The sequence below is a fragment of the Podarcis vaucheri genome (assembly GCF_965113315.1).
Source record: "Podarcis vaucheri genome assembly, chromosome: Z".
Lineage (NCBI taxonomy): Eukaryota > Metazoa > Chordata > Lepidosauria > Squamata > Lacertidae > Podarcis > Podarcis vaucheri.
Genome location: NC_138758.1, coordinates 6,166,320 through 6,180,562, shown reverse-complemented (window position 1 = coordinate 6,180,562; position 14,243 = coordinate 6,166,320). Strand labels below are relative to the sequence as shown.

At 44.0% G+C, this 14,243-nt stretch overlaps 1 protein-coding gene across 9 annotated transcripts in view; it reads left to right on the top strand.

The window, feature by feature from the left end:
* Window positions 1–14,243, top strand: part of ATP11C (ATPase phospholipid transporting 11C (ATP11C blood group)) — a 98,297-nt gene that overhangs the window by 15,433 nt on the left and 68,621 nt on the right. For 4 of the 9 annotated variants that reach the window (XM_082207178.1, XM_082207181.1, XM_082207182.1 and 1 more), the window contains exon 1: window positions 13,377–13,559. The exons of 3 other annotated variants lie outside the window; for them this stretch is intronic. In XM_082207178.1, the coding sequence (XP_082063304.1) occupies window positions 13,497–13,559 (63 nt within the window). In that variant the 5' untranslated portion in view covers window positions 13,377–13,496. Of the gene's footprint in view, window positions 1–9,418; window positions 9,440–13,375; window positions 13,560–14,243 lie in introns of those variants that run through there. 2 more of the 9 variants (XM_082207179.1, XR_014215351.1) reach the window with 2 other exon arrangements.

Below are 14,243 nucleotides of genomic sequence, written 5' to 3'. Positions count from 1 at the left end.
ATTAGCTGCTTTTGACTTGAAGTACTGGAATTGTACTCCGGGGCACTGCAGTGTGTTTCAGTGAACTTGACGTATGCTATTTCTTGTAATGCATAAAATAACCTGGCAAACGAGGTTGGTAACACTGGCCTCTTGCTCATTTCAGATGAGTTCAGGCCATGGACAAGATTTGAACTGGAATGACTTTGTCCAGAGTAAGTCTGGTTAGGAAGGAGAGAGCCATGAAAGCAGCCTCTGCCAAGCTGGTGCCCTCCAGATGTTTTGAACTGCAACTTGCATCAGCCTTAAGCAGAGGTTGGATGGCCATCCGCTATCTTTGATTTAGTTGAGACTCCTGCATTGCAGGGGGTGGACTGGATGACCATGGGGGACCCTTTCAGCTCTACAGCTCTATGATTCACAGGAAACTTTGGTCCAAATCCATGCTTGGCTCCAGAGGTCACTACTTGACCTTTTGTGAGTTGCTTTTTTCTCAGCCAACCTACCTCAGAAGGTTGTTGAAAGCACAAAATGGGATGAAGATGACCCACAAATATCAGGCTCCTTGAAAGTGAGGTGTGTGATCAAATTGAGGCTTACATATTTGGTCTTAGAGGGATGGAGCTGACTTTTATTGAGTGAGACCCTGGGAGGAAGGTTTACATTCTGCCTTAAGTGTGGTGGTGTGTTTTTATGAACATGTTAAGCCAATGGAATTTTGGAAGGCTATATTTTGCACTTATTTCAGCAGCAAGCGATAAAGGCTCATTGGAGCTTACTCTGGCCCCAAAGGAAGGGCTTGGCGACATGCTCATCGGTTCCTGTAGCTTGGTGGCTCTGCTAAAAAAGGAAGCAACACAGGCTGAAACCTGCAAAGAGACGCCCTTGAGGACCCCAGCAAAGTCTTAGTGGCTTTTGCTCTCTGCACTCTTGAGAGATGCCCACTTGGAAAAAGTGCTACTATTTCTGTCCCATCTTTATTTCCACTGGCCTTTTGTGAAAACATGTCACGTGGTTTTGTTTTGTTTTTTATTTCCTTATTTTTGCCAGATAGAGAGGCGCTGAAAAGAGTTTTCCTTCCTCTGTCCTACCAGTAAGACCAAGAGACAAGAGATCAGAATGTTTCCTATTTCTCCCTGTCATCAACCCAGCCGTTACGATTTCATTTTTCAACATACTTCCATTGACGTAAAATATCTTCTTTCCATCAGCATAAAAATATCTTTCTGCATCACTACTACTATGTTGTCCTTCTTGTGAAAGCTCTTTTGTCAGCAGTTTCAAGCTTCTGGTCCTCATGACGTCAGACTTTTTTTTGGCGGGGGGAGATGCAGAGGAGGGGCTTCCTCTTGGGAAGGACCTTGCTCTCCATCCATGGCTCTGACTCCCCATCCTCAGGGGAAGAGGTCATGGGTTCATAGGATGTATCTGACCAGGAGCAGAATGTGCCCCCTGAACTAGCCTTTGATGTCTCTGTCACTTCAGATGTTCCATCACCAGTGCATCCCTCAACGCCAACATCTCACTAGCCTGAAAAAGTTGGGCTTTTCTCATGCTATACCCTACACCTGAGTAATGCATGAATCAGGATTTGCTTTTTCTTTGTGCTATCAGGCTGGCTTACATGTTCAACTGAACACAGTGCAAGCTGTCTCTACACAGGAACAAGCATTGTGTGAGAGTGTGCCCTTGTTGATTTGTTTAGATGAGCTGTGGTACTTACAGATAAGGCACTGAACTTTACAAGTGGATAACTGTAGAAGGGTACAGCTTAACTATGTATACCTCTGAATCAGTAGGACCTTATTTGGAATGTGTGTATCGCAAAAAGACTGTCTTTGGGCTTCGAGTTCAATGTCTGGTACATCTTTTAGGGGCTTGTGTTTGTTGGTGTGTGCATGTGCCGGTGTTTAGTCACATCGGCGCCAGTGGCTAGGGAGGCAAACTAAATCTTAAGTGCTTAACCTGCTGCTTGTACTACCACAAGAAACTCAACCCACTTGCCACCAATTAAATAAAGCAATTTAAAAACAAAGCTATTCTTTGCTGCTGAAGTTGTGCTGTGAGTGAAATTTCAGCTTTCAGTTGGGTTCAAGATTTTTCATGCTTGGGTTCTGGGGGGAAAGCCCAGGCTCTGGCAGATTGATCAGACAAGACCAATAGTGAGTCCAACAGTCAAGAGGGCAGTTTCTGCACATGAGGGGCAGATGGGGCCCATCTAGAAGAAGGTAATCTCCAATCCAAACTCTCTGCTCCTTTGCAGGTTATCTTTGGGAGAGGAAAAAGCCAAGGAGTAAACCCTTCACAAATTCAAAGTGGAGTCCCTAAGGTGGTTAGATGGCACCTTGTACGCCACCTTCAGGCAACTCCTGCAACCAAGCTAGCACCAAACATATTGCTCTGTTTTACTTTGGACCACATCAGTGAGCCGAGAGGCAACCTGGACAACCCAGGACCTCCATGCACTCCATGACCACACTGCCGAGGCTTGAGCCCCAGGGAGGTCATTTACTTTGACTTCACCCCCTAAGGCACACTCCAATGTCTTTTGAGACAGATGGATGCCAACAGCAACAACTCTTGAAAGAGCATTTCCAGCGCAATCTTCTACATGCTTACTCAGAGTAAATTCTCGCTTTGTCCCAGTGGGACCTCACAGTTAAATTGCCTTTTGAATTTTAAAACATGCTTTTCGTAAGTGGGCAATCCCAATCAGCAGAAGCACCAGGGCCAGCTTGTGTACTTGGCAACCTACTAAGTTCGTGCTTTTTAGAGCATTTTTAATGCTCACATTCGACTTCCACCCTAAACTGGATCTTTAACAAGCCTCAAGCCGGTTTCTCGTTTGTCAACCTTCCCTCAAGTCAGCTCATGAGGTAGGAATTTGAAAAAGAGAAGTCAAATAAAATAGAATGGCAGTCACCAAATGTCTCCACATTCTTTAAACCAGTGGCCTTCCTTGGGTTTTGTATAATTATGTTGGAGCGTTTTCCTTATCTTTCTCCTGGGGAAACATTTGCTTTTCAGGGTGTGAAGGCAGCAAGCAGCAGGAGAAAAGTGAGACGGGAAGCTGCTTTCTACTGGGTTAGACCATTGTCTGTTCTAGTACAGTCACTTGGGTTAAAGACGCTTCAGGTTGAGCTTTTTCAGGTTGCATCCTGTGGCGACCCAGAAGTAATGGAACAGGTTACTTCCGGGTTTCGCCGCATTCGCAGATGCTCAAAATGATGTCATCGCAGAAGTGGCGAATCACGACCCGTGCAGACGCAGACGCAGGTTGCGTTCTGCTCAGGTTGCAAAGTTTTCCCAGACTGTCTTGTGCCAGTTCAAAGGTGTTTTGGTTCATGCATTGTGCCCCTCTCCACTCTCCTCATCTGCTGCTACTTCCCATGGTCTCATCCTGCACTGGCCTGCAGTGCCCTCCAACAAATAAGAGCAACTTCTCCTGATCAAAGCTGAAAAGATTGAAAGTGAAAGATCAAAATAATAATTTTTGAACCTCGATTACATTTTTTGGCTTTGTGTGATTTCAGTTTGGCATCCTGTGTAGACCCTTACCTGGCAGTTAAGTTCTGTTGAACTCAATGGCGGTGACTTCTGAGCTGATGTGCATAGAAGTGAACTGCCAAAAACTCCAAGAGCAGTGATGTCACAATCTACTCCAGTTTCTCCTGAAATTGCAATGAAACCACTCGTTATCTGAGCAAGCTATGCAAGTTTACTTGGGGATAAGTCCCAGTTGTTTCGATGTGGCTTACTCCCAGGTAAGTGTGAATTGGATTGCAGCCCGTATTTTGGTCTTAACAATGCATTTCAAATATAGCTGTGTTTCCTGGCTATAAACTCGTTCAATTACAGTAAAATGCAGCAGCACATTTACATTTTTTAAAAACATAGCATAGGTCCAAAATTTCTCCACTTTCTGCTTTGAGGACTTATGACTTAAGTTTGTATAGCCAAGGTGCAAACAAATTTATAATCAAACTGCTTAGAGGATTGTTTCATAGGAGCGAAAAGGGGCAGGTCTTTTGTTTTTTGTTTTGTTTCAAAATGTTATGTTACAAGCCATTAGCACATTTTAAAACTTTTTTAAAAATGCATTTAAAATTAAACCAAAAACATTTCCTTCCTTATCAAAACCAGTTATTATTTATCAGCAGAACTGAGTGATTAAAAACATTGCCACCGTTTTGTCTAAATAAATAAAAAACAACTGTAAATGTTGCTCATTTCCTTTTTCTTTATTGTATCTTGATGTTTGCTCTTGCTGCTGATTTGCTAATTGTTTTACACTGATGGTTTTTGTTGATAAGTTCTGTGCTGGCTGGTGGTTAATTTATTGTTAGTTCTTTATAGCCATTGTCTTTAACAATGTGTGTGTTTGGTTTTGGTTTAAACTGATTGTAGGTTGCCCAGAGATTGCTCTGTATAAATACAATTTGTCCACTACTGCTGTGGTCTAAACCACTGAGCCTCTTGGACTTGCTGATTGGGGGTTCAAATCCCCACGACGGGGTGATCTCCTGTTGCTCTGTCCCAGCTCCTACCAACCTAGCAGTTCGAAAGCATGTCAGTGCAAGTAGATAAATAGGTACCACTGTGGTGGGAAGGTAAACGGCGTTTTCATGCCCGCTGGCACTTGTCACGGTCCTTCGTGTGCCAGTAGCGGTTAGTCATGTTGGCCACATGCCCCAGAAAACTGTCTGTGGACAAAAGCCGGCTCCCTTGGCCTGCAATTGAGATGAGCGACGCAACCCCATAGTCGCCTTTGACTGGACTTAACCATCCAGTGGTCCTTTACTTTTACCTTTTAGACCTTCCTTGCTCTCAGTCGGCCTCCACTGAGGTCCGATTCTACTGCCTGTTTGCATTCTGTCCTCATTGCATCTGGCTGACCACTGTGAGAACAGGATGCTGGACTGAATGGGACCCCTTGCCCTGACCCACCAGGGTTCTTCTTCTGTTCTTAGGTTTCTTTGGCTGCAATCCCACCTCCTCTAACATAGGAGAAAACACTATTGAACTTAGTAGGATTTATTTCTGAGTAGATATGGTTAGGGTTTCTCTGCTAACATGTTCTCCTGGTGTAGAGAAGGATGGCTTGTATTTGCAAGCCACTCATTCAAGGAGCACAGAAAGTGGGCTCCTTTGAGCTGAACACACTCTAAAAGGGGGAAGGTGAACTCTGCTAGATCTCTGGCATCCATCTGTCGAGAGACAGTGGAGTTTGCCTCCAGGGTGAAGCCAAACTGCTGCATTAGCAGCACCAAAGTGACTTCCCTGGGGCACAAGCCTGGGCAGTGTGAAGAGGGGTCCTGGCCTGCCCAATACAAGACTCGCTTCTCAGCCTTGCTGATGTGGTCCAAAGAAAAGAAGAGCAAGACATTTGGCATCAACTTGGCTGCAGGACTTGCGAGAAGGAGGCATACAAGACACCATCCAACTGTCTTAGGGATTCCACTCTGGATTTGTGTAAGGTTTACTCCTTAGCCTTTCCTTCTTTTGAAGATATCCCACAAGGCATCTTCAAAAGAAGAAGATTTAGGATGGGCTACCTTCCCAGATTGACAAGCCACATCTGCCCCTTACCTCCCTCCACATCATGAGCAGAAACCTTGACCGTTGGACCCACTATTAGTCCCATCCGTTTAATATTCTGGAGCCCGTCTTCACACACAGGGAGAGTCCCTAACTCACTAAGGGACCCATCAGGTCCTCCTCACCTGGTTTGGCCGGCCAGTCAATTTTGTTTTCTGGATATGGACTCTGCTAATGGTCACAGTAATGCAGGAAGCCCTCAAGCAAAGTCACAGTAACTCGGTAACAGCAACTCTGATTTAGTGGCAGATTGCCTCTGACACTGGAGGGTATTATGCAACCATCATGACTAGTAGGTATCAATAGGCTTGTTGCCCATTGGTTTGTTCTCCAGTCCTGGGCATCTGATCAAGACCTCTTCTGGTGTTAAGAATGAATTATATCTTTCAATTTGGTGGGGTGGGCAGGTACCAGAGATTTGGGAAACATTGATTTCTATAATTCAAGGCAATTCCCAAGGAAGTCAGTACAAAAAGAGATAAGTGTGGTCGGTCAAGGAATACACAAACCAATTGTGTCAAGGACAGTTCTAAAATGATAGACTGGGAGTGGTCAACATCTCCTTGGAGAAGCATTTGTTATTAATTTAGGGTTGCCAGCTGAACAGAAAAAGAAAAATCCCGATGGACCTGTGCATTTTTCAGCCGCTTGAGCTGCAGGAATGAGATGAAGCCGTTTAATAGCAAGAAGATCTAGCATCGTCCTTTCCTACTCAGGTTACCTGTGGTCCTGCGGTCGTTGCTAAACTATTTTGACCTGCTTTTAACTTTTTAAACTTTTTTTTGGCAAGGTTTTGTTTGTATTCCTGTAAACTGCTTTGATTTTTTTTTTTAATGACACAAGTGTATACCAATTTTTTTTTTAAACAAAATAAAATAAAAGCAGCACCCCTCACCCCTGATGGGAGTTGGGAGTCCAGTAACATCCGGAGGACCACAGAACTTTCCCTCCCTGCCTTCATTTCACTAGACCCAGGAAAGAGGCTGCCATGAGTTGAATTCTGCAGGCATTTCACACCTATGCTCAAGTTACTGCCAATATCTTTATCCCAGGCTCCAGTTCACAAATGCATGAGACTGAAAGGTCATTATAGCTGGCCGGACAATGCGCAGCTGCTAATATAGCACAGGAAGAGGATATCATGGTTTATCTTTTGGCTTCTTTTATAAGCAGAGTTGAGTAACAAGAGCTGTATATCTTCAGCAGCTCCAGCATCCGAATACTGGGAAGCATTTATTCAATGGCAGCTACAACAAACACCACAGGGATTAGAGTGTCTTTGCAAGTGCGCAGTGCTTGCTAGCCAACGAAACATTTTTAGCAACCAGTCTGCCATACTTCTCTCTGTGTGCGTGCGTGTGTGCTACACCTGAAAGGCTGCTCCCACTGAACTCAGTTGGACTTTATTTTGAGCGGACATGTATTGGATTGCAGTGATTTTTTACTTCTGGTATAAATGGGTTGGGGTAGTGGTGGTGAACCCCTGCTTTCATAAAGCTGGAGGCAGCCAAGGCTAGCAACAATTTGCAAGCCTGGCTCAGGACAGAGTATTAATACTGAAAGGCAACTCTTCATTCATGCACATGCCTGCATTCATGCACATACACCCCTGCAAGAACTGGCATGCTCCCAGTGCATTCTGGATACATATTTAACAAGGGAAAGTTTGCTTATTTATGGTAATTGTGCAAAAAACCTTTGTACTGCACTTGACTTGTATCAGATTGCTTAAGAATTTACCCACAATAAAGGTATATTGAAAGCGCCCTGCAAATATCCCAGTCGTTGCAAGTGTATTTTCAAGTGTGTGGGTTTTGCATGTGTTCATCATGCACATGTAATATGCAGAGTTTTCCATCAGCATTAAAAAATAAATAAATTGGAAAACGGTGCTAATAACTAGTGCAGTATCACCTGCCCTGTGGCTTACAACTACCTGTAGGAATTAAGAGAGGTGCATAGGAAACACAGGATGTTAATGACTATCCTTTGTCTTCTAAAACTTTGCATTGTCCATTATCCAGGCTTTCCCAGAGAGATGATGTTATACCTACAGGTGAGGCAGTGGAAGTGCTGGACCCTTGTCTTGCCTCAGCAATAGACTGAGGGAGAACCAACAAACTGAAACACAATCCAGACAAGATTGAGGCATTGTGAATGGGTGGTTCCCTAGACTGGATGGGTGGGAGTTCGCCTACTCTTGATGGGGTTACACTTGCTCTGAAGGAGCGGTTATGCAGCCTGGGAGTACTCCTGGATCCATCACTTGAGATTCAGGGGGCCTCAGACTGCCTTCCATCAGCTTCGGCTGGTGGATCAGCCATGTCCCTGTCTGGTCAGGGAAAGCCTAACTTTGGTTGTTTCTGCTCCGGTAACCTCCAGGTTGAATAACTGCAATGTGTTATATGTGGGGCTGCCTCTGAAGATGGTTCGAAGACACCAGCTGGTGCAGAATTAGGCTGCCAAGTTCCTCACTGGGACAAGGCTATTTGATCATATTACACTGGTCTTGGTCTAACTGCACTGGGTGGCAATTAGTTTCCGGGCCTAATTCACAGCGCTAGTTTTGACTTATAAAGCCTTAAATGGCTCACGAACGCAATACCTCAAGGGTTGCCTTTCCCCATATGAACTGACCATACGGGGCCCTTCTTCACATGCCCCTTCATGAGAGGTCAGGAGGGTGGCAACACGAGACCAGGCCTTTTCTTGGGTGGCTCCTCGCGGGATGCTCTCCCCAGGGAGCCTCACCTGGCACCTTGGTTGCCAATCTTTAGGTGCCATGCAAAAAAATTCCTCTTCTTCCAGGCTTCTGACTAATTAAACAATCTATGGCCTTCTGTGGGGGTATTATTTTCGTTGTTGCTATGTTGTGAGTTTTTGTGGTTTTACACTGTTTTTATATAGAAATTTAATAAATTATTATTATTATTATGATTGCAGCATTTTTACAACTGGCTTTTAAAAATGAATATAATTATACCATATAATTATTATGTATTAATGAAACACCTTGTATGCAAGTGTCTCAAGACGGTGTATAATACAAATAGCAAAAAACAAACAGCATTTTTTAAAATAATAATAAAAAACAGTACAAATTAGATGCCCATGGCAGAGACCCTTTCATCCACCCAGAAAAGCCCATCAGAACAAAACCTGTGGAACAGGTTTCTGTTAATAATAAGAGTCTGAAGAATGCTAAAATAACTTGCCTGCAGCTTCACAGCCTTCTGCAGGTATTTGTGACAGCCACACAGGGGTTAAAAAGGGGGGCCCTGGCATGGTGAGATCATATAACTACTGTATTTGAATCTTGCATAGTTCTGATAGGGGTTTGTGTACAAGATGGCAAGACTGCCTCTTGCAAGGTACTGCATGTCTCTCGGTTTATTTTTTTCCTGCAGCAGACTTTTGCAGGGAGTGTTGTAAGGATTACAGCCCAGGCAGCTTGATCCTTTGCATGTTTACTTGTGAGTTTGTCCCACTGAGACCTGCCGGGCTTGCTCCTTTGTGGTTGGTTGAGTGTACAGAAGGTTGCAGCCTTAAGGTCAACTAGGCTTGCTACAGAAGTCAAACTGTTGAGGTCACAAGCCCCTCCCCTCCCTTTTGGAAGGTGCTTTTTTAAACAGAATGCATTTCCAGCCCAATGTAATTTGATCTTTGCTCAACTTTGTGCCTGTTTTTTCCTGCTTACTGCCTGTTTTTTTAAAAAACAACAAACCACACGGCATTTTAGTTCCTTAAAGTATTTATTTTATGGAGTACCACCTCTGCATAGAAGATTGTTGGTTCATTTCGTTGTCTTGAAATGGAATTCTGCTTCACCCCAGAAACTTGGTTGAAGGTGTGGTCTATGGCGGTAAGCCCAAATGTATTCACTGGCTTTTCTGCTTAGCCATTGCATTTGCAATTTAACTGGTGTTTCAGAATTACAGCGTTTGCTCTGGAAAGTATGCAGCAGAGAACAATATGTTGTTTTTAAAATGCAGACGTTTCTGGAAAGGCGAATGGAAGCAAGGGGGAAGGTAAAAATTGAATGCCAATTAGCAGAAGCCAGAGTTTCACTTAGGTAACGGGATTTACTAAAACACGTTGGATTAGTGTGTTGACTGGTTTGCAGTGATATTTGACTGACTGATGTATCAGAGCTGATCCTGAATAAGGCCACAATCCTGGCATCACTTACCTGGGTGTTAGCCTCGTTGAGTTTAATTAGACATGGTTAGGAGTTGACTGCTTAGGTAATTGTATTAAATGTCGTTTCTTCTTAGGACTATGTGTATGCATGGAGAGATTGTGTGTGTGTGTGTGTGTGCGCGCACACACACACACACACACACATTCTTTTTTAAAAAAGATAGCATTAAAAAGTGGCAATTCAAACACTGTAAAATTGGCTTCCAAAGCTGGGAAGATTTACTGCTATGTGTTTAGTGTTTAAAATACAGCATACTATGTTTTAGGGACGCGGGTGGAGCTGTGGGTTAAACCACAGAGCCTAGGACTTGCCAATCAGAAGGTCAGTGGTTCGAATCCCCGCGACGGGGTGAGCTCCTGTTGCTCGGTCCCTGCTCCTGCCAACCTAGCAGTTTGAAAGCACGTCAAAGTGCAAGTAGATAAATAGGTACCGCTCCAGCGGGAAGGTAAACGGCGTTTCCGTGCACTGCTCTGGTTCACCAGAAGCGGCTTAGTCATGCTGGCCACATGACCCAGAAGCTGTACGCCGGCTCCCTCGGCCAATAAAGCGAGCTGTGTGCCACAATCCCAGAGTCGGTCACGACTGGATCTAATGGTCAGGGGTCCCTTTACCTTTACCTATGTTTTAAGAGTGTATGAGCAATACTGGATCAGGCCAAAGGGCCATCTTGTCTAGCTTGGGTTCCCAAAGTGGGCAACCAGGTGTTACAGCGCTCTCCCAAGTTATGATTCCAAAAAGTTGAGATCCAGAGGCTCACTGCCTCTGACAGTGTTGTCATAACATAGCCGTTGTGGTTACGAGTTTGTTGCTAACTGTCTGTTAAAATCATCTAGTCTAGGGGCCACCAGTACATCTTGTAATAACAAATTCCATAGTTTAACTGCACTCTCGTGTGGATGTCCTTACTGTCATCTGCCCTGAATCTTCCAATGCTTAATTGAATGGCTCTGGGTTGTAGCATTTGTGCTTTCTTCTATTTTGTTTTGAAATCAATCATGTTAAGCTATGGGATTTTGCTCATTTTCCATTTCCATTTTAGAGCCAGACTAGTACCTTTAAAATTGCTGTGCTAAAAAAAAGGTTACAGATTTCTCTGACCAGTATAGTGGTACCTCAGGTTACATACGCTTCAGGTTACAAACTCCGCTAACCCAGAAATAGTACCTCGGGTTAAGAACTTTGCTTCAGGATGAGAACAGAAATTGTGCTCCAGTGGCGTGGTGGCAGTGGGAGGCCTGTTAGCTAAAGGGGTACCTCAGGTTAAGCACAGTTTCAGGTTAAGAACAGACCTCCAGAACGAATTAAGTTCTTAACCCAAGGTACCACTGTATTGTAGTGTTTTATCAGATCTTGCAAGGCCTTGGCTGCAGACACCACTCTTTTACCTGGTATGACACTTGGGCCTTTAACAGTTGGGTAGCAGGCTAAAATTCAATAAATGCAGCCTGAATACATAATAATAGGGGCAATGTTGCACTGATTGAACTTTTCAGGAAGGAATCCCAGCATTACGAATGAGTCATTGCATGTCTCAGTTCTCTGGAACAGAAAGTCAGTTATTGAAGGTATATGCCAAGCCAGTGAAATTGTATACATTTGCTTTTATTTGAAAACAGCTTCATTTATTTGAAAACAGCATTAGCCTTGCTAACACACTCTAGAACCTGCTTTAAGCTTGGCACTGAATTCAAAGTGAAGTTGTGGACACCTCTCCAGGCTTATGCAGAGTGCATAGGAAGCTGCCTTATACCAGGTCAGACTATCTGTCTGTCTATCTTCGTATTGTCTACCATTGTTACTCATACAGTGGTACCTCGGGTTACATATGCTTCAGGTTACAGATGCTTCAGGTTACAGACGCTTCAGGTTACAGACTCCGCTAACCCAGAAATATTACCTTGGGTTAAGAACTTTGCTTCAGGATGAGAACAGAAATTGTGCAGCGGCAGCGCAGCAACAACAGGAGGCCCCATTAGCTAAAGTGGTACCTCAGGTTAAGCACAGTTTCAGGTTAAGATCAGACCTTCAGAACAAATTAAGTACTTAACCTGAGGTACCACTGTACTTGGGTCCTCAGCTGCTGTGGGACTACAACTCCCATCATCCCTAGCTAGCAGGACCAGTGGTCAGGGATGGTGGGAGTTGTAGTCCAGCAACAGCTGGGGACTCAAGCTTGAGAAACATTGCCTGACAGGCCACAGCTCTTTGTGTTCATAGAAGAGTTTTTCCTATTGCCTGGTACGTGAGATCCTTTGACTGGAGATTCCCTGCAATCTTCTGCTTTCAAAACATGTTCTCTGCTACTGAACTACTTTTGCTCCTTGAGAGAGAAGGTGTTGACTTTACCCTTCGATAACTTTGCTTAGCACATCAAAGATGAAAGGGGGGCAGACTTCTCAATCAGACTTCCTCCACAAACCTTTTTGTTGTATTTATGTATCCATTTCACTTGAGTGCTTTCCCATGTTGTTTATTGTTGTTTTAATACAGAGCTTTCCAGACTGGTGGGATCTGGACACACATAAAAAATGCTGTGAAAATACTTTTAAAAAAAAAAGTTTAAAAAATATATATTGAATTTGCCATAAGCTCACCCTCACCATCTTGTGTCACATTTGTATAATGCACTTAAAACGCAATTTAAACATTATATTTGCAGCTGTTTAGCTGAGTCCTGTGTGTTGCAACACGTTAGTGTGTTGGCTGCAGTGTGTACATGTGTCTTGCGAATGCTCCCTGTGAATACGGTAGGATATTGGATGCAGGGCAGTAACAGAAATATAGCTAATGAATGAATAGCTTCCTCTGGGCATTTTAGAATACATTTGAGATGAAAGCAATTTAAATACAAAGAAGTGAGATATGAAAACAAAAGCAATGTAGATGTAACAAAACCAAAACACACAGGGTGCCCTGAATTGAAAGCACAGATTTAAAAATGCTGGGGCCCAGATTGCATGTGTCTAGGTGAATAGCAAGCTCCCCACCTGTTGCTTGCACACAATTGTCTCTGTGTTGTGTAGTTGCCAGGAGGGTTAGAGTAGTTCCTGAGAAACCTGGGTTCAAATTCTGCCTCCACTGCAGAGCTCACTCAGTGGCCAGTCGCCATATCTCAACCTAATCTACCACTTGCAGCTGTTGTGAGGACAAAATGAGGTGAGCAAGATAAAAATGTAATTCAATTTTGTGGGTTTTCTTCAGAATACACCCCCTTCTTTTGCATGGCCTGGTGGAGGGTAATGACCGAGTTCAAAAGCTGCGCTGCCAGCTTCTCAAACAACTCCTGCCATTTCTCCCATCCACCCCTAAAAAAATATACAAGTTTGATGCATAAATATGGCAGCAGGTGATTCTAATGCTTATCTCTAGCCTGCTTTGGGGTTGAGGTGGCTTGGTGAAATTCCCTGCCGATTGCTCTGCTTTTTCTAACAGCAGAAAATATTTTCTCCATGTGGAAGAGCAGGGTACGGTTTTTGCCTGCTGGTCCATTGGCACCATCTCTCCTTAACCCCATCCCGGTCACTAGATACTGGGGCACAACCTCCCTCTTTCCTTGCCCTAAGCACCCGTCCTTGAATTCCATGGCAGTTGGTCCCCAGACTGGGCGGTTGCTGCGGCAGCACTTCTCGATGCCAAATGGGATTTTGAGGACCCTTTATCCCGGGGAGAGGATCCTCTCCTCGGCTCACCCCTGTCCCCCAAATTCAAGATCCTCTACATGGAGCAGAAAACAGCAGCCTCTCATGCGCAGCCCAACTGGTCAAAGCATATTCATGTACCGGTAAGTCGTGTTGACCTTGAAGCTGGCATCTGAAAGCCATGGAGAGGGGGGATAATCTGCCTGCTCCCTACAAATGTGACCTATGCAAGTCCTGGTTTTTGTCTCTCCCTCTATGTGTGTTTTGGTTTGTGAGGGGGGGAGTTGTTATTTAGATCCCACCTCTCTAGGCCAAAGGCATAAGGTGAGTTACAGACTGTAAATAATAATACTTGTGTTTTCAAGTCTTCAAATTGCTATCTGTGGATTTTCTAGTTGTGAGGTTTGCAATGACCCTTTAGGGCAGGTTTATATTATCACCTGTCTGGTTGCAGATAGCAAGACTAAGGTTATAATCCTAACACCCCTTTCTGTCCCAGTTTTTAAAATTTTAAATATTGAGCTGTTTGGGTTGGTAGGATGTCTGGGATGTCTGCCTTTCCTTTTTCTTTTTGGTATGTGATTTATTTGTTTAAGGACATATGTAAGTGTTTTGCCGTGGTTTTGGGGGTGGCATGAGTTGTAATCCCAAATATTCTCAGGTTTTCTTTTGTGAGATGTGTGGTGGTTTTTCTTTTTTCTTTCTTTTTGGTGCCCACAGAAGTTTCTTACTTTATTGAATGTGCTTCTGGACCATGGAAGTTTTGGGACACAGGATTAGGCTCTCCTGGGTTACCATCCCAGTCTTGGTTTGCACCCAGGACTGGT